This window comes from Desmodus rotundus, chromosome 2, assembly GCF_022682495.2.
Source record: "Desmodus rotundus isolate HL8 chromosome 2, HLdesRot8A.1, whole genome shotgun sequence".
NCBI lineage: Eukaryota > Metazoa > Chordata > Mammalia > Chiroptera > Phyllostomidae > Desmodus > Desmodus rotundus.
The window spans coordinates 6333841-6355668 of NC_071388.1; the positions used below are offsets into that span (position 1 = coordinate 6333841).

The 21828-nt window shown below is 36.7% G+C and overlaps 1 protein-coding gene and 1 pseudogene across 3 annotated transcripts in view; one reads left to right on the plus strand and one right to left on the minus strand.

Annotated features, from left to right (window-relative positions):
- The window catches only part of BRWD1 (bromodomain and WD repeat domain containing 1), a 105404-nt gene that overhangs the window by 70049 nt on the left and 13527 nt on the right, over nt 1-21828 (minus strand). For 2 of the 3 annotated variants that reach the window (XM_053917203.2, XM_053917192.2), the window contains exons 5-16: nt 17299-17449; nt 15121-15219; nt 14609-14769; nt 13154-13375; nt 11126-11226; nt 9348-9418; nt 7835-7935; nt 7046-7086; nt 6116-6214; nt 3183-3333; nt 2562-2696; nt 1614-1742 (exon numbers count right to left, since the gene is read on the minus strand). In XM_053917203.2, coding sequence (XP_053773178.1) covers nt 1614-1742; nt 2562-2696; nt 3183-3333; nt 6116-6214; nt 7046-7086; nt 7835-7935; nt 9348-9418; nt 11126-11226; nt 13154-13375; nt 14609-14769; nt 15121-15219; nt 17299-17449 — 1461 coding nt within the window. Of the gene's footprint in view, nt 1-1613; nt 1743-2561; nt 2697-3182; nt 3334-6115; nt 6215-7045; nt 7087-7834; nt 7936-9347; nt 9419-11125; nt 11227-13153; nt 13376-14608; nt 14770-15120; nt 15220-17298; nt 17450-21828 lie in introns of those variants that run through there. The other variant, XM_024561677.4, reaches the window with a different exon arrangement.
- On the plus strand, nt 6-1607 carry LOC112305915 (heterogeneous nuclear ribonucleoprotein A1-like; annotated as a pseudogene).

Below are 21828 nucleotides of genomic sequence, written 5' to 3' on the forward strand. Positions count from 1 at the left end.
AGAAAAGGAAAGTTAAAACAAAAAAAAAAGGGGGGAAGGAAGTTTACACATTGATACTTGATACTATGAGGTTTATACATGTTAGAAGAAAAAGATTAAGCAATTAATTATAATTAGAAAAAACAAGGAAATAAAATTAGTACATCTAACCTGTTTTCAAAATATCCTTCTTAACTACTTATTTTACGTTGTAAAAAATATTTAACTTTTCTGCCGGTGGACGCTGCTGAGTAAGCATCAATGAAGTTCCCTCTCCTGAGGTCGTCATGTCTAAGTCAGTCTCCCAAAGAGCCGGAACAGCTATGGAAGCTCTTTATTGGAGGTTTGAGCTTTGGAACAACAGATGAGAGTCTGAGGAGCCATTCTGAGCAGTGGGGAACGCTCACAGACTGTGCGGTGATGAGAGACCCAAACACCAAGCGCTCCAGAGGCTTTGGGTTTGTCACATATGCCACTGTGGAGGTGGACGCAGCCATGAATGCAAGGCCACACAAGGTGGAGAGAAGAGTTGTGGAACCAAAGAGGGCTGTCTCAAGAGAAGATTCTCAAAGACCGGGTGCCCACTTACTATGAAAAAGATTTTTGTCGGTGGTATCACAGACAACGCTGATGAGCATCACCTAAGAGATTATTTTGAACAATATGGGAAAACTGAAGTGATTGAAATCATGACTAACCAAGGCAGTGGCAAAAAGAGAGCTTCACTTTTGTAACCTTTGATGACCGTGACTCTGTACACAAGAGTGTCATTCAGAAATACCGCACTGTGAATGGCTACAACTGTGAAGTAAGGAAAGCCCTGTCTAAGCAAGAGGTGGCTAGTGCTTCATCCAGCCAAAGAGGTCGAAGTGGTTCTGGAAACTTCGGAGGTGGTCGTGGAGGTGGTTTTGGTGGGAGTGACAACTTTGGTTGTGGAGGAAACTTCAGTGGTCGAGGTGGCTTTGGTGGTAGCCATGGTGGTGGTAGATATGGTGGTGGTAGATATGGTGGCGGTGGGGATGGCTATAATGGATTTGGTAATAATGGAAGCAATTTTGGAGAAGGCAAAAGCTACAATGATTTTGGCAATTACAACAATCAGTCTTCAAATTTTGGACCCATGAAAGGAGGAAACTTTGGAGACAGAAGCTCTGGCCCCTATGGTGGTAGAGGCCAACACTTTGCCAAACCACGAAACCAAGGTGGGTATGGCTGTTCCAGTAGCAGCAGTAGCTATGGCAGTGAAAGAAGGTTTTAATTACTGCCAGGAAACAAAGCTTAGCAGGAGAGGAAAGCCAGAGAAGTGACAGGGAAGCTACAGGTTACAAGACATTTGTAAACTCAACCAAGCACAGTGATGGCAGGGCCTAACTGCTACAAAGAAGACATGTTTTACACAATACTCATGTGAATGGGCAAAAAACTCAAAAGACTGTATTTGTGACTAACTGTATAACAGGTTATTTTAGTTTCTGTTCTGTGTAAAGTGTAAAGCATTCCAACAAAGGGTTTTTAATGTAGTGGGGTTTTTTTTCTTTTTGCACTCATGCTGTTGATTGCTAAATGTAATAGTCTGATCATAATGCTGCATACATGTGTATTTTTAATATATACATATATATATTTAAAATGACCTTTTCATATGGCTTGCTGCATCCAAACCCAAATATCAGAAGGTGCCCATGAGAGTCTGTACAGGCAAAATGCTGTCCATCCTGTGAAAACTTACAGTCAAATACAGCTCCATGCCCTTGTCCTTCAATCTAGGAAACACAGAGGGAAAAAGCCTCATTCATGAGTCGAATAAAAGTCTGGCACATGCTAACCAAAAAAAAAAAGGAATGAAGTTATAACCAAGTTTATGCAAGTGCTTTTGCTGTATCAACTGTTTTCACTGTTGCTGGCCTGCTATAATGTAACGATTCAGGCAAATAAATTTAAAAACAGATTTTTCACTAAGCATGTCAATCTATATTTTCAGTAAAGAAAATTCACTTTTAGATACCACTACTGTTGAAGAAATTTTGAAAGATCTAAGAATCAGTTCTCAAAATGATTGAATGAAGGATCATAAACCAATCCAAAATGAGGGCTTTTTTCAGACAAATGAATAACAAGCTCCTTCAGAAACTTTTGTTTTAATATATAACAAAAGGCTATTGACTGAGAGCCTACAAAGTAAACAATTAAAGATTAATAAAGTATAGTATTTATAACTAAAAATCAATACTTTTCTAGAGTTTAAACTTTCTACTAAGACAATGATTGCCAGGCAAAATTTATATTGCTGCATAGTCTCAAGTTGTGTATAATCACTATATAATTTTGCCAATTTAAACACAGAGATATTCACCAATACACACAAAGCTACATGGATAACTTCTGAAACTCTTTCCCTCGGTTATACAGAGAATTTCATATATATAGTTGTCAGATATTTATTAGGCTTTAAATACCCTGAGTTTTAGAAATATAAACTGCCAAAACATGCAGAGCTGTTTCTGGCTAAACTTTTTAATCCAGATAATTGAAACAAATGCAACACATGAAGCACGCATGAAGACATCGCAGACTTCACTTACCATATTAAAATAATGTTTCACCTTGGTACCTTTTGTAACATCCCATATAAATATGCTGCCATCATGTCCTGCAGATAACATAATTCTGGAATCAAAGGGATGTGTCTCCAAAACAAATACTTCATCAGCATGTCCCTTCATTCAACAAAGTTATATAGTTAAGGAGGGTTTGCAATTTCTAAGTTTCTAATTAAAAACCCACATTTGCATAGTGTGTACGGGCTTTTAAAAATGTATTTGAAAAAAACGTATTTGACAGTGATTTTTACCAGTATATATACAAACTTCTATTTCCTTGATAATATAAATGAAAGAAATATGTTTAGCCCTGGCTGGTGTGGCTCAGTGGATTGAGTGCCGGCCTGCAAACCAAAGGTTCACTGGTTCAATTCCCAATCAAGGCATAGGCCTGGACTGCGGGCCAGGTCCCCAGTAGGGGGCGTGCAACAGGCAACCACACATTGATGTTTCTCTCCTTCTCTTTCCCTCCTTTCCCCTCTCTCTAAAAATAAATAAAATCTTAAAAAAAAAACATGTTTAATATATTAATTTCATAGCTTTAAAAATAAAATTAAAGCTCAAAAAAATCTTGGTTTGTTATATTGAATAAGAACTACCTACCAGTAAGTTATGAAGCAGTTGTCCAGTATAAGAATTCCACACTTTGAGGACATGATCATTCACAGCTGTGACAACAATGCTATCATTCTGATTCCAAGCTATCATTGTTACTTTGGGTTTCATGAACCTTTCTTCTTCAGAAGTTAAGTCCCTAAGAAAAAACACACACACACAATGTGTAAATACACTTGGATGGTAGGCTATACAATGTAAACAATCCCTCATCTATTCAAAAATAACTAAAGTAATCCAGTTCATGTGCTTACCTTACCAACTCTGTAGAAGGTTGGTCACATCTAACCCATTACAGATAATCTATATAAACAGATTAGGGCAAACCCAGCAGTATAGGGGATGATTCAGAAGCAGTTCAGAGACTAAATTAAGGCAGATTTCAGGATACCACTGCTACTCATAAAAGCAAAGCTTTTTCTCTCTAGAACCTCTTTTCTCCTAAACCCAAGCCCTAACAGTAATACTTTCAACTGTTTCTCCAGAAACAACAAGAAATTTTAGGAAGACAGAAAGAAAGAAATTTATCTTCATATCCCCAATGTCTAGAAAAGTGCCCGACAGAAAGACACACAATTTGCTGAACTGTAAAACTGTACTCGTCTCTTTATACTTCCCTACAGACCGTTCCTATGGGTCCCATAGTAAGAATAGTCTTGGAAACATATGTCTGTAATGCTCTACAGCCTTTATAAGAGTGAGATGTAAAGTTTCTCTGTAAAATATAGTCAGCAGTAAACAGTGAGAGGGTGAGGAAAAGCCTAGGGGCTTCTGAAATCATTTAACATATTCTGAGAACTACAAACATGTACTAAACATTTTCATTAAAGAAAACAGCTATAAAAATATGGAATAAGTGTTATGTAATAGCTACCTATGTAAACACAATGGAACACAGACAAGAAAATAATTCTAACTAGATAGGTCAGGGGGAAAGTACAACATAAAAGAGGAAATACAAGAAAGACTAGGACTCCACTCTCCCCTTTAAACTAAAAAGTATCCCCTGTCAATAACCTGGAATTTACTAACAGACCTATTACAGTTCATCCATCAAGTTGAATAGGCAAGATTAGAACACTAAAACTAATAATTCTAGATCCATCAATTCTTACATACAGAAAACTCTGTTTTTCAAGATTTGTAAGAGGTAAAACTTTAAATGAGAAAGCATATTCCCACCATGAAAGGAATTGTAGGAAAAGTTCTCTCCATGAAAAGACTATGGGAGCAAGAAAACTAAGCAGTTTTCAGTCTCATTTTTAAAACTTTTATTCCAGTGTTTACACTGATGTTCATATTTTCCTAATAAAACAATCATTTATAATATGGTTCCAAATTATCTTCACTCCCATTCCCCTTCATAATTTCAGTTAACAGTACTCACTTTCACACTAAGATTCTTTTGAGTATACAGGTGTAACATTTTTAAATAATGGTAAAGATCTATTTGTGAACAAGGACTGTCAGATTTCTAGTATATATTCCTTCCATCCTCTACCACAGATCCCACAAAAATATCAAGATCAAATTTATTTTGAAACCTAGTACTACTATAAGAGCCACAGTAGAAATCATGAGTTAATTTCTCTTACAATTATTGAAAATAGAGCAGACATGAAGATTTCCTAAAGACAAAATGTGGAACATTTCTCAGAAAAACTGGTATGAAAAAGTATAAAGTTAAGCCTTGGACATAAACTCTAACTAAAATATATAACTTTAGATTTCTATTACAGTGTAACTAAAGTAATAATATTTACAATGGGCAAAATAATATTGACATGCCTACGATGGACCAGGCAGTATGCTAGCATCTTTCATCCTATCATTTAAAATTTCCAGTAATACTTAAAGGTGGGTTGTTTCATTTTCCAGATGATGAAACAGACTAATAGTAAATGATGTTCTCAAAATTATATAGGTATAAACAATCTAATTAGTATCTCAGCAAAAGTCTGATTTGAAAACATGTGTTTTTTCTACCACCTGTACTGTCTCTCAATATATATATATACAAACAAAAAAAGGCAATGTATTTCAAATTGGTAATATTTACCTTGGGAAGTACTACACTTACCAATAAGATGCTAAAAAGAAGTGTAAAACTGTGAAGTGTTGGGGGGAAGGGACAGAAAGCCATTTTACAAGCCAAAATTTTAGCATGCAAAAAAAACCTCTCCCATTGGACCACAACGTTCTCCCCTTAACAACAGACTTAGCTAGAGACAATTTTTAAAGTATTCCAAAAATCCTATCTACAGAAAAGTAAAATTCCCACATTTGACATGCCTGAGCTATTTTTACAATTCTTTTAAAGTGTAGGTGATTTTAAATATAACACCTAAGAGGAAGTCAATGCTTTGAGAAACAGTAGAACAAATATGCTATTCTTTCCTACGTAAATGTTAAGAATAAATTCTTTTGGCTAGATGAGATTTAAGTATCTCTATCAGACACACAGGAGTTAGCCATTTACTTCATTTTTTAATAGTTTATTTTTTTAAGATTTATTTAATTTTAGAGAGGGGAAGGAAGGGAGAAAACGAGGGAGAGAAACATCAATGTGTGGTTGCTGCTTGCTCGCCCACTGCTTGGGACCTAGCCTGCAACCCAGGTATGAGCCCTGACTGGGAATCAAACTGGCGACCTTTTGGTTCACAGGCTAGCACTCAATCCACTGCGCCACACCAGCCAGGGCTAATAGTTTCTTTTTTATTGTATTTTTTTTCCATTACCATGCATCCTCCTTTATACCCTCTTCCACCTCCACCCACTCCCTTCCTTCTGCCATTCCCTCCTATTATAGCTCTTCATAACAGGGGGTGGGGCTCCAGTCCCCTGAACGAAGCAATCAACCAATCAGGGACAGACCAAGAACTTACAATGTACCGTACTTAAAACAAACCATCTCAACTTACCCTGAGATTCTGGTAGCCATATCCAATAAAATGCTTCTCCATTCTAACTGCTCAAATCTCCAAATCCGTGCTGTTCCATCTCTGCTACCACTTAAAAACCTTAAAATATTCAAAAAAGATGTTATACTCACACACGTCACCAAAAGCTACAGTTAAAATCACAAGCAAAAAAAAAAATTTATGTAGCTGTCCTGACTGCAGGTAAATCTGTAGGTGCTAAGTGAAAAGTCAAAGCATTAGGTATATCTAAATGGAAACAATCTGGTTTGTTATAATTTGCCTGGCTCTGTGAAAATACAGCACACTTCAAACTCAATCAATAGCTTGTCAAACAGATTGATTTTGAGAAAACAATAGCACCTGGAGAGGGGGAAATAGGAAGAATTAAAGACGTGGGAAAATTACTGTAGCGAGAGTAAAAGCTCCATTCTAAGCACCTTAACTCTAAATTCAAATTAATTCATGCTGGCCACTGTGTAAAAATAATCTTTTAACAGTGTTAGAAACTGCAGATTAGAAAAGGCAACTGAGAGACATTGGGAATCACAAAAAAAAGATTTAAGTGATAATTTCATTTCAGGATAATTTCATTTCAAAAGTAGTTGACGAGAAAAGACTTAACTACTCAAACATAAGAAGTTTTACATTCTTATGTATTAATTTTACACGTTCTTTGCATTAATTTTAATCACATTCTTAATTTTTCTATAAATCAAAAATTTAGCTGATTTAAGCTGAAGGAGACCTACATTTGGTCACAGGAGACAGCAGAAACCACAATTCTAAAACCTTGTATTTCATGTTTCCCACTGCCCCAGACACTTTTCATTCAATTAATACACTACATACTAATAAATACCTGTAATATACAAAGTGACATATTAGCTATACTAATAGGAAGCACAGTTATGTATGCCTAAAAACACTTACCGATCACCATTGTTACAAAATTGGATACTGTCAACTTTATCCTAAATCAGGAGGAAAAAAAACCACAAAAGTCATCATTTGCATAGTTTGTAAACAAAGAAACAAAAAACAGTTTTAGAGCTAGAAGCGCATTTGGTTTAGAGCAAGAAATATGCGCTTGTGCTGCTTAATCTTGTTATTCAAACATAAATTACACATTTAAGTGCAAAGAATCTATTAATCTAACAGGACTCTTGTCTCAAAGATATATGCAGTAAAATATTTGTATAAAAATTGATACATGTGTAAAGTGATCAAAATATAAAGGTTTAAAGCAGCTGAAAACAAGGTTGAATATGCATGTTTTATGATTATCTATACCCAAAAAGGTTTTTTTCTTTTGAAGTGATTCAAATCTATGTTTATCAAATAAACTCACAAAACTGCATTTAGGAGAAAACATGACCTGACCAATAACCAGTACTCCAGAGCACCAAGTTATACATCTCACCACACATTAATAAAACAGCATTCTGATTTCACGAGCTTGGTTAAGATAAACTGGCCCACCTAAACCTAACCTACCCAAATCAACTATCATAATCAAGATTTTGAACTTAAATCTGAAATAACCATTGGAAAATAGTAGCACTGTCAAGGTTGTCAATATCCTTCACCTTTAAATGCAATTCCTCCTATAATTAAGTTAAAATTAGAATCCGTATCGATTTCTGTTAGCAGTATTTTACTATATACCAATAGGAATATTATTTAAATTAACCTACAGGTTTTTAAAATGTGAATACTTACAGTGTGGCTTTCAAGTTCTGCAATTTTTTCAGGTGCTTCAAAACCCAAAAAATACATTCTGATTACATGATCAGTACTGCCAGTAGCCAAAAACATACCACCTGAAATAAAATGTTAAGGTTTAAAAATCCACTTTATAACAAATATCTGCACAAACTAAATTTCTGTATTAAAGCTAGAGCTCTTACTACAAAAGTTTATCTCAACAGATCCATTTTCCAATTCACTATGTAAAGACATTTTAAAGTTAATATAATGTAGTGTGATATTAGGTTTAGAATAATATATTTGCTCTTTGTCCCTGTTTATGGCACAGAGCTCCTAAAACTTTTGGAATTTCCTAAGCGATAAGAGCAATAAAGGTGTCTTGATATTTGTAGCAAATCCATTTCAACCACTCCAGAGTTTATAACGAGGTGAATTTAAGAAAGCATTCTGTGTAGAATGGGGAGGCAGGGGGAGGGTGCTCACTGCCAGGAGAACCAACCATATGAATAGAGTACTGGAACTTTCAGTCCAACCTCTGGGGAGGGAGAAAGAAGAAAGTTAATCAATCCCTATGGCCAGTGATTGACTCAATCATGCCTATTTAAGGAAGCCTCCATAAAAACCCAGAAAGACGGATTTGAGAGAGATTCAAAGGAGTCTGTGGAAACCTCCAATCTAATAGGCAGTAGGTCAGAAGCACAGGTGACAGCCTGGTCTGAAGCTTGAGGTGGGGGGAAGGGAGAATTATGTAGGAATAAGCCCTTAACCTGTGACATCTCTCACTATTCTCTAAGTAGACAGTATCAAAACTGGGTTCAATTGCAGGACACCCAGCTGGTGAGGACACACAAAAAATTATTTGGTGGTGCTGGGGAAAAAAATCTGATGGAGCTTTAATTGTTAAAAGTTAATTCAATCTGGAAATGTTCACTGCTGCCCTCTGTTTTATGAGTTGTGGCAATGGCCCTAAGTGCTGCTGCTCTAAAAAATGTTTGGCAGAAGGGGCTCTGCTTTCTAGACAACTTCACATACCTAAACCTAGCTACAGCATATGAAGTTCACTTGTTGAAGTTTTCAGACTTTTACAGGGAAAAAATCCTTGACCTCTCCAAAACAGAAAGGTTAGCACACGAGTTCACTGTGCAAGAAAAGAAAATGGGGAATAATTTCACCAAGATGTGTGGAAAACAAATTTAAACTACAAAAAAATATACAGGTTAGCCCGTTAAAAGAAAATCACAACCATAGTATATCATAACATCTGGGGCACGTGCATGGGAATCGCTGGTGAGGACACTTTGAGCCTCCTGTTGGCCAGCTATCTCTTCTATCACTGACTGATTACTAATCAAAATCAAAAAAGGGCAGAATAAACGAGTAAAAGAGGAAAAAAAGGCCAATAAAATGAACATCACAGATTAAACTAATGAACATAAGTCACTTACTATCTATCTGATAAAGGCTTTTATCAACAATGTGGTCATTCAATAAATGCTAAAATAAAACTAAGAAAAGAAGTACTTACCAACACTAAAAGAAGAACAAAGCATTTGAACACCTGGTCTTGGCTTTTCAGTGAACTTCAAGGGACGTGAACTTTAAAAGATCATGTTTTAAAATACATTAGTTTTACACATTAACATGATTTAAATATTGATTTTAAGCTAGTACATTTAAATATTATGTTATTTTTCTAGTGCTTCACAGTATACCAAGTATTTCCACATATGCTATTATAGCTGGATGGATTTTTAGAAAACTGTCTAATTCCCATCTTCATACCAATCCTACTACACAGAAAGAGCAGGCCTAATAACTCCAATTTGCAATTGATCTAACTACAGCTCAGTCTCTAAGTGAACCCATCATCAAGGCTACAGAGCAGGGCATAAAACCACCAGGTTATAGTACTGTCCAATGAAAAAAAATGCAAGCCACATGTGTAACTTTAAATTTTGTAGTAGCCACATTAAAAGGGAATGAAATTAGTTTTATTTCATTTAACCCAAAACAGCTGAAATATCACAATATTAATAACATTTTAGTAAGAACTTTATTTTTTTTAACTTATTGATTTTAGAAAGACAGAGAGAGAGAAAAGGAGAGGGGAACCATCGACTTGTTGTTCCCCTTATTTATGCATTCCATGTTTGATTCTGGTATGTGCCCTGACCAAGGATCGAACCTGCAAACTTGGCAGAACGGGGCAATGTTCTCACCAACTGAGCTGCTCCACCAAGGCCTTTAATGAGAACTTTAGATTCTTTCTTTCATATTAAATCTTTGAAATCTTTTAGAGTATACTGGACATTTATAATACATCTCGATTTGAATGTTTCCATCAAATATTCAGTTCTCATAGCTGAAAACTAAATTCACATTCTCAAGTGGTTTGAAATATACTTAAAGAGTTTTGTAATAACTGAATCCAGTTATCAGTTTTTAAATTTAAATTAATCCAATTCCTCAATCACACTAGTCACATCTGAAGTGCTTCACAGTCACATGTGGCTAGTGGATACTGTATTGGACAGCAAAGGTCCAAAATCCAGGTCTTCTGATTCTTAAATGATCCTGCCTAAACTTCTATGTATCTAATTATACATTTCTAATATTTTTCAAGTGTTTCACATACATACTATCTCGTTTTTTTCACAAAAACATGCACACTAAGATAGAACAGCCATGCTCCTTTTACATACCCAACTATCTAAATAGAAAATTGTAAACAATAAGTAGTCAATATGGCACATATGCTGTATATCAGGGGCATCAAACTCATTTTCACCAGGGGCCACATCAGCCTCGAAGTTGCCTTCAAAGGGCCGAATGTCATTTTAGGACTGTATAAATATAACTACTCCTTAACTAGGGACAAGGTGCTCGGCACTGCTGCTGGGTAGAAACAAGGTGCCTGGCTGGATAAAACAAGGTGGAGGGGCGGATTCGCCCCGTGGGCCTTGTGTTTGCCACCTGTGCTGTATATAATAAAAATTAAGTTCAGCCCTGACCGGTGTGGCTCAGTTGGTTGGGTGTCAGCCCATGAAGTGAAGGGTCACCAGTTGGAGTTCTGCTCAGGACACATTCCTGGATTGTAGGTTCAGTCCCCAGTCAGGAACATGCAGGAGGCAACCAATAAATGTTTCTCTCCCTCTTTCTCCCTCCCTTCCCCTCTCTCTAAAAATAAATAAAATCTTTTTTAAAAAATTAAGTTCAAAAGCAAAAAGGGAACCACTATCTGTAATTTCTCTTTATAACCAGACTTCAAAAAAGAAAACTTACTACATAATTAAAGTCACTTACCTGAATTTCAGGGACTCTAAATCCCACTGCCAAAAACAAACTGTCCCATCAGCACCAGTAGAGACCATGTACCTTTGAGAGCCTTTGGCCATTGGGCTAAACTAAAAAACAATAAAACATACAACTCAATTTCCTGAGCTTCTACTAAAGTTGTAGTTTAAACAGTTTTCCAAAGTTAACTTGAAATGACAATCTAAAATACAAGACATCCAAAAATAAAGGTGACACTATTATAGTGAAAGCATAACCTACAAAAAAAATAAAGTCTGTATCTAAATTAAATTATAAACATTAATATGATCTCAGTAAAAGATCATTTTCAAAACTAATTAACAAAAAGAGTCAGAAAAACTTTTAAAAAGAGAGAGTAAAGATCTAGTCCTATCAAAATGAAAGTGTGTCACCAAGCCTCAAAAATCAAAACTATGGGGAACAGCTGGTACATTAACAAAACAACCAACAAAAAAAATATTACTCCAAAACCCAACTCAAATCCACTGGGGAAACCGTGAACAATTGCATAAATGGTAAAGGGACAGCTGAGCAGCAACCTGGGGGGAAAAGCTGGATCTACCCTCCAGATTGCACCCCAGAATAAATTCCAAGTGAATCAAAATGTAAACATTTTTTAAAACCATACAAGTATTAGAAGAAAATATAAGAATTATACTGTAACTTCAGAATACGACTAACAATTGTACTTAATAAATCTTAATGCCCAATTGTGCTATACAAATAAGCTAGAGAAAATTCAATCTTGTCAAGAGATATCCAAGAAGGCTTAAAAGATAAAGAGGAAAATACAAGACACCAAGAAACACACTCTCGGCAAAGAAATAATATGAACAAAAGTACACACGTGACAGAGAATTCAGTATTTGATAGCAATGGGAAGGCCTACATGACTAAAGTGCTCATTTTTGGAAGTGGTACTGAAATGGGTAGAGAATCTGAGCCCCATAACAGCAATTAAGAGGTAAGTGTAGTTATCAAATAAAACACTGAGGTTAACTAAAAGGTTTGTATGACAGCAATGTACAATAGTGATTGAAAAGAAACAGGTAAGATAAAGAACCAAGAACTGATCCAATCAATGCAATTAATCTAAGACCCTTAACCTGAACCATTCCTTCTTCCCTCAGAATGGGGAGGAAAACCTGGAAGAAGCAACAAACTTTGCTGATTCATGAGACATTCATGACCAGGAGCTTAGGAAAGGAAAACCATTAGCAGAAAAGAAAGAGGAGGAACTGTTTTTGGTGGTTTATTAGAAGATTCACAGTTATCCTTGCATCTCAGAGTATAGTTTATAATTTTATTTACTTTGAGAGAGAGGAGAAGGGAGGGAGAAAGAAAGGGAGAAAAACATCAATGCGTGAGAGAGACACTGATTGGCTACTCTCACATGCCCCCAACGGGGCCTGGCCGGAAACCGAGGCATGTACCCTGACTTATAATGGAACCAGTGACCTTTTAGTTCATAGGCTGGTGGCTCAATCCAATGAGCCACACCAGCTAGGGCTATAATCTGTTTTATGACTTTTTTCCCTAAGGTTACCTGCTTTTTTAAGGGAGGTAGGATTTAACCTATGACCTTTTCAAAGCAGCTTCTTCCAAGCTCTGTCTCTTCAAGTATACAAAAAAGAAGGGTAACCATGTTGAAAGTGACTACTTAAATCTAAATTCTAAAATATGGACTAAAAGTGAGTTTAAATATATTTTAGCAAATTTAATTAGCTTACCAAAGTCCACAAGTTTTAAAGTAGAAAAACCATTAACTATTCTCATCAGTCTGTAACTGACTCATTCAGTATCCATCAAGCCTTCATATAAAGCTCTAACTACATCACATATTTATTAAATCATCCTTCCAAGAATCATGGAACAATGATTAATTATAGTCTTTCTTGATTACTAAATTTAAAATAGAGCATATAATTACCAAGCATCTTACCATTTCTCATTTCCAAAGAGGAGTTTTAAAGAAAAAGGAGCTAATACACAAAGTGCCCACAAACACTAGTTTACCTGTAAAGATGTAATTGACCCTGTGTGTCCTTGGAGCACAGCCACTGGGGCACAGGTTCTCAAGCACCACACTCTGATTATTTTATCACAGCTCCCTGCAGCAATCATTGTATTCTCATAGTTTACTGCCATATCTGAAATTTCTGCAGAATGACCTCTTAATGTGGATAACAGGCGACCATTGTGTGTTGACCAAATCTTCACCAAACAATCATCTGAACCCTAAGAAAAAATGCACCCAAAATAAATGTCAATACAGAAGTCCTTTATCATTTAAAAATTACCATTTACATGTCACTCAAGTATCTGTAACTCCTCTTTCCAACTGCAGAATACTGTGTGATTGACTCATGCTGAGAACACTTATATAACAGTTTTTAAAATCAAACAATGTCTACATAAAGATACTGTTAAGTTTTCATTTCTATGGATCAGACCATATTATAAATACTATCTTCCCAAAATTCTCTGCCAAGTAATAAGTCCAACTACAAGTTCATGGCTCACCTATTCTAATAACAGTAAGTTAAATGTCAATGTAGTTTACATGAAGCTAAATAATCTGATGAGTGTTAGGACAGATCTACATTTCACAGGCTGAGATACAAGAGTAGTTGTTCCCAAACACAACAAAAAACATGGGACTAGCACCCTCATTTTAAATAACCAAACAATAGAGTCTAAAATTTATAGTACCAGCACTTTGCAAATAGTATCTACTCTGAATCTCACAAGTGAGAAATAAAATTCAAGCTTTTCTTTTTAAAGAGAGAAGAGAGAAACATGGATTTGTTGTTCCACTTATTTATGCATTCACTGGTTGTTTCTTGTATGTGCCCAACCTGGATTCAAACTCACATCCTTGGCAGATCAGATGGTGTTCTAACCAACTGAGCTACCCAACCAGGGCCTAAAATGTGAACTTTTTGCCCATCCTAATTTTCCCCTACAACATAAAAAATGTAAATCAAATTCCCAAGTTACAATTAATTTTATAATAATTATGAAATATTTGTGTTTGAATAATCAATTTCCCTAGATCAGTGAGCACTCGATATGACTATGAATCACCTGGAAAGATTTAGACACTTGTGGGAGGGGTTTTGGTTTGGTCTTGATTAATACACATAGTGGAAGTTGGCCTAATTCAGTAGGTCTACAATGGGCTGAAGAAGTATTAGGCATGTATATCTTTAAGCATCCTTGATGATCATTCCCAAGAACCACTGCTCTAAATCAAGTCTCACAACCACTATACAAGGCCTATCTACATCTGAATTACTTGAGACACTAAATAAAAATGCAAATTTACAGGCCCCACACCACACCTAGTGAGTCAAAATCCCTGCGAATGGAAACATGGAATCTGTGTGTTTTAAAAAATTTCTTAAAAGATTCTGATGAACACCAAAGTGCTCCAGATGATAACAAATTGAGTTGAAAATGTTAACTCACTGTAAAGATTCTATGTCCTGTCCTATCAAATGCTACACAGTAAACAGCAGATAGATGTCCAAGAATCCTTCTGTGCATTTTTATATGCTGGTACATAGTTCCTGGAAATGCTGTGCTAAAAGTGGAACACCCTGTGAGTTGTTTGCCTCGATGTATCTCCACTAGGAAATAAAAACAACAAAAATGGTTAAGGGGGTGCCAATATGTAAAAAGCTAAGAAAATCCCCAAAACAAAAACCTATGTTTAAGAAATCCTAAGGACACAAGTTTCTTCTCAGTTCTGGTCTATTATAATCACTGGTATAGACTTTTTTTTTTAATAATAAAATTGTTTTCATTCATTTTTATTACTTTTTAATATTTTAAGAGAACAAATTTGAAAATGGATCCTTGTTACTACTGAGACAATGCTACTATCAGTATTTCCTTTAAAATTTTAACAGAGCAGTTACAAAGTTGGTCAAGAAATTAAAAGAATGGTTTCAGGCATCTAAAAGGCCAGCCTCACTTACCAAGATTTGGTGGGGAACCGTAATTCACTGGCATTTCAGGAGGTCTTCCTCTATGAAGAGCAGCAAAGGCAGAGCCCTTCCAAACTGTGTGCCTGCAGTCTTTAAAATGAATTTTAGATACACATAAAATCTTGAAAGTTAACCCCAAGAAAGATTTTATAGAATACTTACGTATATTTTAATAAACTGTTTATTCAAAATTGTACCAACTAATATACTTTAACAGAAAATCCCTAGAAGTTTATTAGACTATTTCTGAAGGAAAAAAATTTTAAGACATCTCAGATACAACAACAACAACTAACATTGTATAGCACTTTACAATTTACAAAGTGCTTTCCACATACATTATCTCATGGAATCCTCACAACAACCCTGTGAGGTAGGTATTAATTGCCAATTTACAAATGAGGTAACTGAGGCTCAAAGGTTCCAGGACCTTTAAAGAGACCCACTGCAAATGATTAGTCAAGATAGACCACAAAACCAGATCTTTTGACTCCAAGTCCCATTCAATGCCAAATAAATTTTTATTTTTCAAAGTGGAATTATACCATACAATATTAACGATAAAGTCTTAATCACAACTGATCCAACTTCCCCAAAACAAAAATTTTCGTAAGGAAAATTTCGATTTCTTTGATTTATATGAAGATCCTTGATTTAATTAACTATTTAAATGTCATTAGGTTTTAAAATTAATTTTGGCCATTATTATGACTTTAATCTCCTTCGGAAATATTGACAAAATTAAATGGCTTTCCTCTTGTTCAAGGGTCATAGCTGATCTTTATACAAGAGCATGTATGTAGGATATATGAGTCTGAACACTAATTCTAAAGTCCCATCCCTCTTTGACCTACCAGCAAATATACTAAAAAAAAAAAAAAAAAAAAAAGTCTTCCCCTCTATAAGGAGTAGAAGAACACAGATTATTCTGTGCTAGAAATTAGCTTCTTCACAACTGAAAGGGGACGGGCAGGAAGACATCCTACTAAACTTCTACTGAGCCTCGGGTGCCCCAAACTAACAGGCACATTAACGTTTTACATGAATGGATTCATTACCACTATAATGATCAAAGAGCAGTTACCAGGCATCCTCCCGTGGCACTAGTACAAAACAAACAGAAAAATATGGTCCCTACCCTAGGACAGCTTGCTGAAGTCTCTTCTAAGGTCTGCCAGTTCTAAAGCTGTGCTCATCACAAAACGACATTGAGCTTGACCCAAGTAAAGAAAACAGGCTACCCAGGCAACTACTATATAACAACCTAAAACAGAATAATTACAAGGTAAATAGGAACACAGAAAAAAGAAGAATATGAACAGTTTCCTAATTCAAGCCACAGTGTGGCATGGCCAGAGAGCACAAAGAAACAACTAATGCTGACAAACCAGTCTGGCATGGAACCAGAGGGAGGGTGGTTCTTTCTCAGTCAAACTTTATACTGGTGGTACAACTAAGAGGCAGCATCATATGAGCAACAGATCTTAAAAATAATCACGGGGGATGAACTTGACGTATGCTCAGGATCAGAAGAGCCAACATTCTTGCCCATTAGCAGTTAAGCCATGTTGTATACATAGATCATATCACATACATATACTTAGTCTAAGTGATTTATACCAAGCTACAGAAAAAGAACAGCAATTCCAACAGTTTGCTACCACATAACTTAGCAAAAAAATTAAGTTGGTGAAAAGAGAACCATGCAATTATACATTTTGGGTGCTTGTTTTCAAACTGCTACCAAATTTAGAAAATCACTTCCCCTTTGTAACAAAGGGCTTTCAAAGATCTAAATATTAAATGAAATACTTCTAGCATTTAAAGAGTTTATTAGACACATACAATTACATTCAATGAAGTTATAAGTGAGCTACAAAATGGAAAATTAAGAACTCACATTGATAAAACCTCAAACACATCTCAGAGTAAATTCAAATTTTTAGCTTAACATCTATACCTTCATCATTTTTTTAAACGCAGAAGGACCCATTAAACACTTATGTAATAAAATTCAATGTCTATGCTAAATGCAGAGAATTTTATAGTCCACAGTACGGTATGTATAGTTACATATCACCTTTCTTCCACAATGCTCACATTACTTCACAATTATAATAATTATTAAGCTAGTAATACAAAGCAGAACACTTCTTCAAATTAAGGTACCTTTTGCTGTACGTAGCAAAGACTGCCTTCCTGCACCAAGTAAAGAAGTGACTCTTGAAATACTGGGTGGAATTTCTTTATCCAACATGGGACCGATGCGCTGGCAGATTTGCAAAAGATGATCAGGAGCCACATGTTTATTGGACAAGACCTGATTGGAAAGCAAGTTTTAAAAACAAAATTTTATAATAGTATCAAAAATATTAAATACTTAGGGGTAGTCTGACAAAACATGTGAAAAACATGTACAATGAAATCTATAAAACACTGATGAGAAAAATTAAAGATTTAAATAAGTGGTAAATTAATGTATATATTCAAAGCCATCCCCAAATCCCAGCAAGAAATTGTAGAAATTTATAATTTCAATCTAAAATTAATATGCAAATGTAATATCCTAGAAAAGCCAAAGCAGCTTTTAAAAAAACAAAGTTGAGAGCTAACAGTACCTGATTTCATGACTTGTTATATAAAGACAACTGGTTTTTGACAAAGATTCAAAGGAGAAAAGATAATCTTTTCAACAAGTGGTACTGAAATCATTGGATATCCATTTGCCAGAAACATTACTTTGATCCATATATCACTCCATAAACAAAAATTATCTCAAGACAGATCACTGATTTAAATGTATAATCTAAAACCATGAAACATATAATAAAAGAAAAAACTGGTAATTCCAACAGAAACCAAGGAAATTATAGATCTAATAACTTGTCAGTAATGCAAATCTAAAAATAGCACTGATCAGCCTAAATAATATATCTAAAGCGGTCAAATATTTAAGATAAATTGACATTGGGCAACGGCAACATGATTTCTATAAGGGGGAAAATCATTCATCTCTAACCTAGTAGTTTGCTTTGAGATTTCCACTATTCAGATGGTTAGAGAACTTACACAACTGACTTTAAGTTTTCAGGTCACACAATCAAGCCTACCTGAGAATGGAGGTTTGTTTTTGAAGATCAGATATAAAAGGTATGGATAAAAAGAATTTCCCTAGATAGAAAAGGTATGGACAGAACATTTTAAACAAGTTGCTCCCTAGTGCTAGACATGATCTCTTTCTCCCTTAAATAATCTAGAAGGAGAACTTTACAAACACACATATTACACCACTGCCTTGATGTCACAAAACTAATAATTAAAACAGGAGGCTTCAACACAGTTTAGGCAACATCCAGATACATTAATCCCACGAAGCAGCTGTAATTCCCCTAAAGAGAATTATAGACTCCTTGCAAATTTCTAAGGGTTCTAGAAAAATATCAAAGATGGGGTGGAGAGCGGGGAAATTATCCTATTTTTGTACAAAATAAAGTGCATCTGGAAAATTAATTTTTAGTTCTAGTTCCAAAAAAGGCAACAAAAGTAATCGATAGATAATGGTTCTGGATTATTAAAATTAATAGTATACTGACCAAATCAATGGAGTAATCTTCCTTCGATATTTTCTAGTACTAGAAAAAAACGTGAGAACAGTCTCTATTCAACAACTCCAATGAGTAAGCCACAGTTATAAGATCCCAGGAGTCAGGGCAGAACTAAGTCCCTACAACAGTCAAATAGCCAATCTCTCTGCCATCTTGTTTTTTGTAGCAATATGCCAGGGGTGTCAAACTCATTTTTCACTGGGGGCCCCATCAGCTCGTGGTTGCCTTCAAAGGGCCGAAATAATTTTAGGACTATACAAATGGTACTCCTTAACTTTAAAGAGTTGAAATTACATTCAGCCCATAAAAGGCAACCACAAGGCTGATGTGGCCCCCAGTGAAAATGAGTTTGACACCCCTGCCATATGCAATCTCACAAACTTTATCAGCCACAATCCTAGGATCACTTTATTACTATCACTACCACCAAATACTGCTGTGAGCCTGAGCCTCTTCAAGTACAAGAGTTACAGAAAGAGGTAGTAGGGTCTAGATAGCCTGATTATAAAGTTATGGAAGAAAGTAACTTTTTCTGTGAAGTTTGGGATGCTATAATCTAACTAGGATCTAAAATAAATATTTAATATATTTCATATGTGCCCATCTGACCTTTAACTTTCTCTAAAATTATTTTAAACTACATCTACAACCCTCACAATAGTGACTATATAAGTAAACTATTAATATCATATCACAATTCCTCTACAATAAAGTACAGTACAGCCCGGACAAGGTGGCTCAGTTAGTTGGAGCGTAGTCCCATGCACCAAGAGGTTGCAGGACTGATTCCAGGTCAGGGCACATGCCTAGGTCCAGGCGTATATGGGAGGCAACTAATCAATCTCTCTCTTTCTCTGTCTCCTCCCTCTACCCCCACCCAGCCCCTGGTTCTTCTCTAAAATCAATACACATACCCTCAGATGAGGATTTTTTTTAAAAAAGGACAGTACAGCCCTGGCCAGGTAGCTTACTCAGTGAGAGCGTCATCCGGATACACCAAGGTTGTGGGTTCAATCCCAGATCAGGGCACATACAAGAGTCAACCAATAAATACATAAATGAGTGAAGCAGATCAATGTTTCTCTCTCTCTCTCTCCCCTACCCCCTTCCTTTCTCTAAGATCCATTTATAAAATAATAATAATCCCCCTCAGCTTCTGATGAGATGGATGTTTTTGGCCTGTTTTCTATCCTTCATTTTCTATGCTTTATAAAGAAATGAAAATTTAGTAGTCAATGGCAAGATAAATACTCCTACAGGAATATTCTATATTCCTACAGAAGTGAGAGAAGAAAGAGCTTCACACTCAGTTTATACAAAAGCCCTAGACAGAGAAATGTCCTAGTGTTACTGTGAAGATCCTTCACTTAAAAGCATTCACTTATTTTAATTCAGAAACATTAACCAGGGGCTTCTGGTCAAGAAGGCGGCACAGACAGACATGGCTCACCTCTTGGCACAACCACGTCAAAATTACAACTAAAATATAGAACCACCATCACTCAGAAACATCAAAAATCAAGTTGAATGGAATTCTCACAACTACAGAATTATAAAGAAACCACATCCATCGAGACTGGTAGGAGGGGCATAGATGCTGAACCAGCTGGTCTCTCATCCACATGTGGTGGATAAAAATTTGGAAGGATACCTCAGGAGCAAGGAGTCCCAACCCCACACCAGGACCCCAAGCCCAGGACTCCAGTGCCAGGATGATAAGTTCTTACAACTTCTGGCTGCAAAACCCAGCAAGGATTGAATCAGTGGAAGAAACTTCTGGAGGCCCAATCAGTTCCTCCTTAAAAAACCACACATGGACTCACCTACTCAGACTCACTCCCTCTTAGCTCCAGCACCATGGTGGTGACTTGAAGGGCACCAGTGGCACTTTGGGAGAAGCTGAAGTGTCTGCATTGGGGCAAGCAAAGGCCATTGTCCTTTATCTGATCCCTCCCCCCAAAGAGCATTGGAGCCAGCAGGCCAGTGCCACATCTGACACTCCACCAACCTGGCTAACACTGCTTGACCCACCTTGGAGCTGACTTCATGCTATTTCATAGTAGAGCTGTTTGCACTAAATAGTTTCCTTCCTCAGCACATCCCCAAATTGAGGGATTCCTCTTGGTGCTGAATTGGCACCAGTGAGGGGTTGACATTCCTAACTTCCATGGCCCTACATACTGCAAGCCAGCTTCTGTCCAGTGGGTGGCAGCACCGAATCTGCACTTAGAGACACTGCGGCCTCCCTAACAACCACCAGTCCATTGCTAAGTGTGGAAGGCAGTGTATACGGGGACAACAGGTGACAGATATCCCACCACACATCCTAAGGACAACTCACAGTCTAAGTGTCACCTTGGAAACTGCCTTAAAGTCTCAACACATAATTCGAGTTTTATTGGTGGGGTCCCCCCCTGTGGAAACACAACTGGGTAGCTCCCAGCAGCTAGTAAAACATCAGACTGCTGCCTGGCAGTTCAGACACCCCCCACCAGAGACTGCGCCCACCAGTATCAGGTGGCCCCCTCCCAGTGACAGGACCATGGTGCAGGGAAGCATGGGGTGGGGGCAGAATCCGTGGGAGAAGGACCAGGTCTCCTGACTCCTGCAGGCCCAGCCACCCTGTAAACTTCCATGCTGACATAACACTTTTTAGTTAACCCCCCCCAGAAAAGCCACTATCAACATCATCGAACATTTACATATAAATATAGGCAAATATAATGACTTTTTTTAATCCTCACCCAAGGATATGTTTATCGATTTTAGAGAGAAAGAAGGGAGAGAGAAAAGGGGGAATAGAGAGAGATAAACATCAATGTGGGAGAGAAACACAGATTGCATCCCGTGAGCTCCCTGACCCAAGGATCAAACTTACAACCTTTTCTTTTTAAGATTTTATTTTATTTTATTTTAAGAAAGAGGGGAAGAGAGGGAGAAGAAGTCAATGTGTGGTTGCCTCTCACATGCCCCCTACCTGGGAACTCGACCCATAACCCAGGCACGTGCCCTGACTGGGAATTGAACTAGCAACCTTTCGATTCACAGGCTGGCACTCAATCCACTGGGCCATACCAGCCAGGGCTAAACTCGC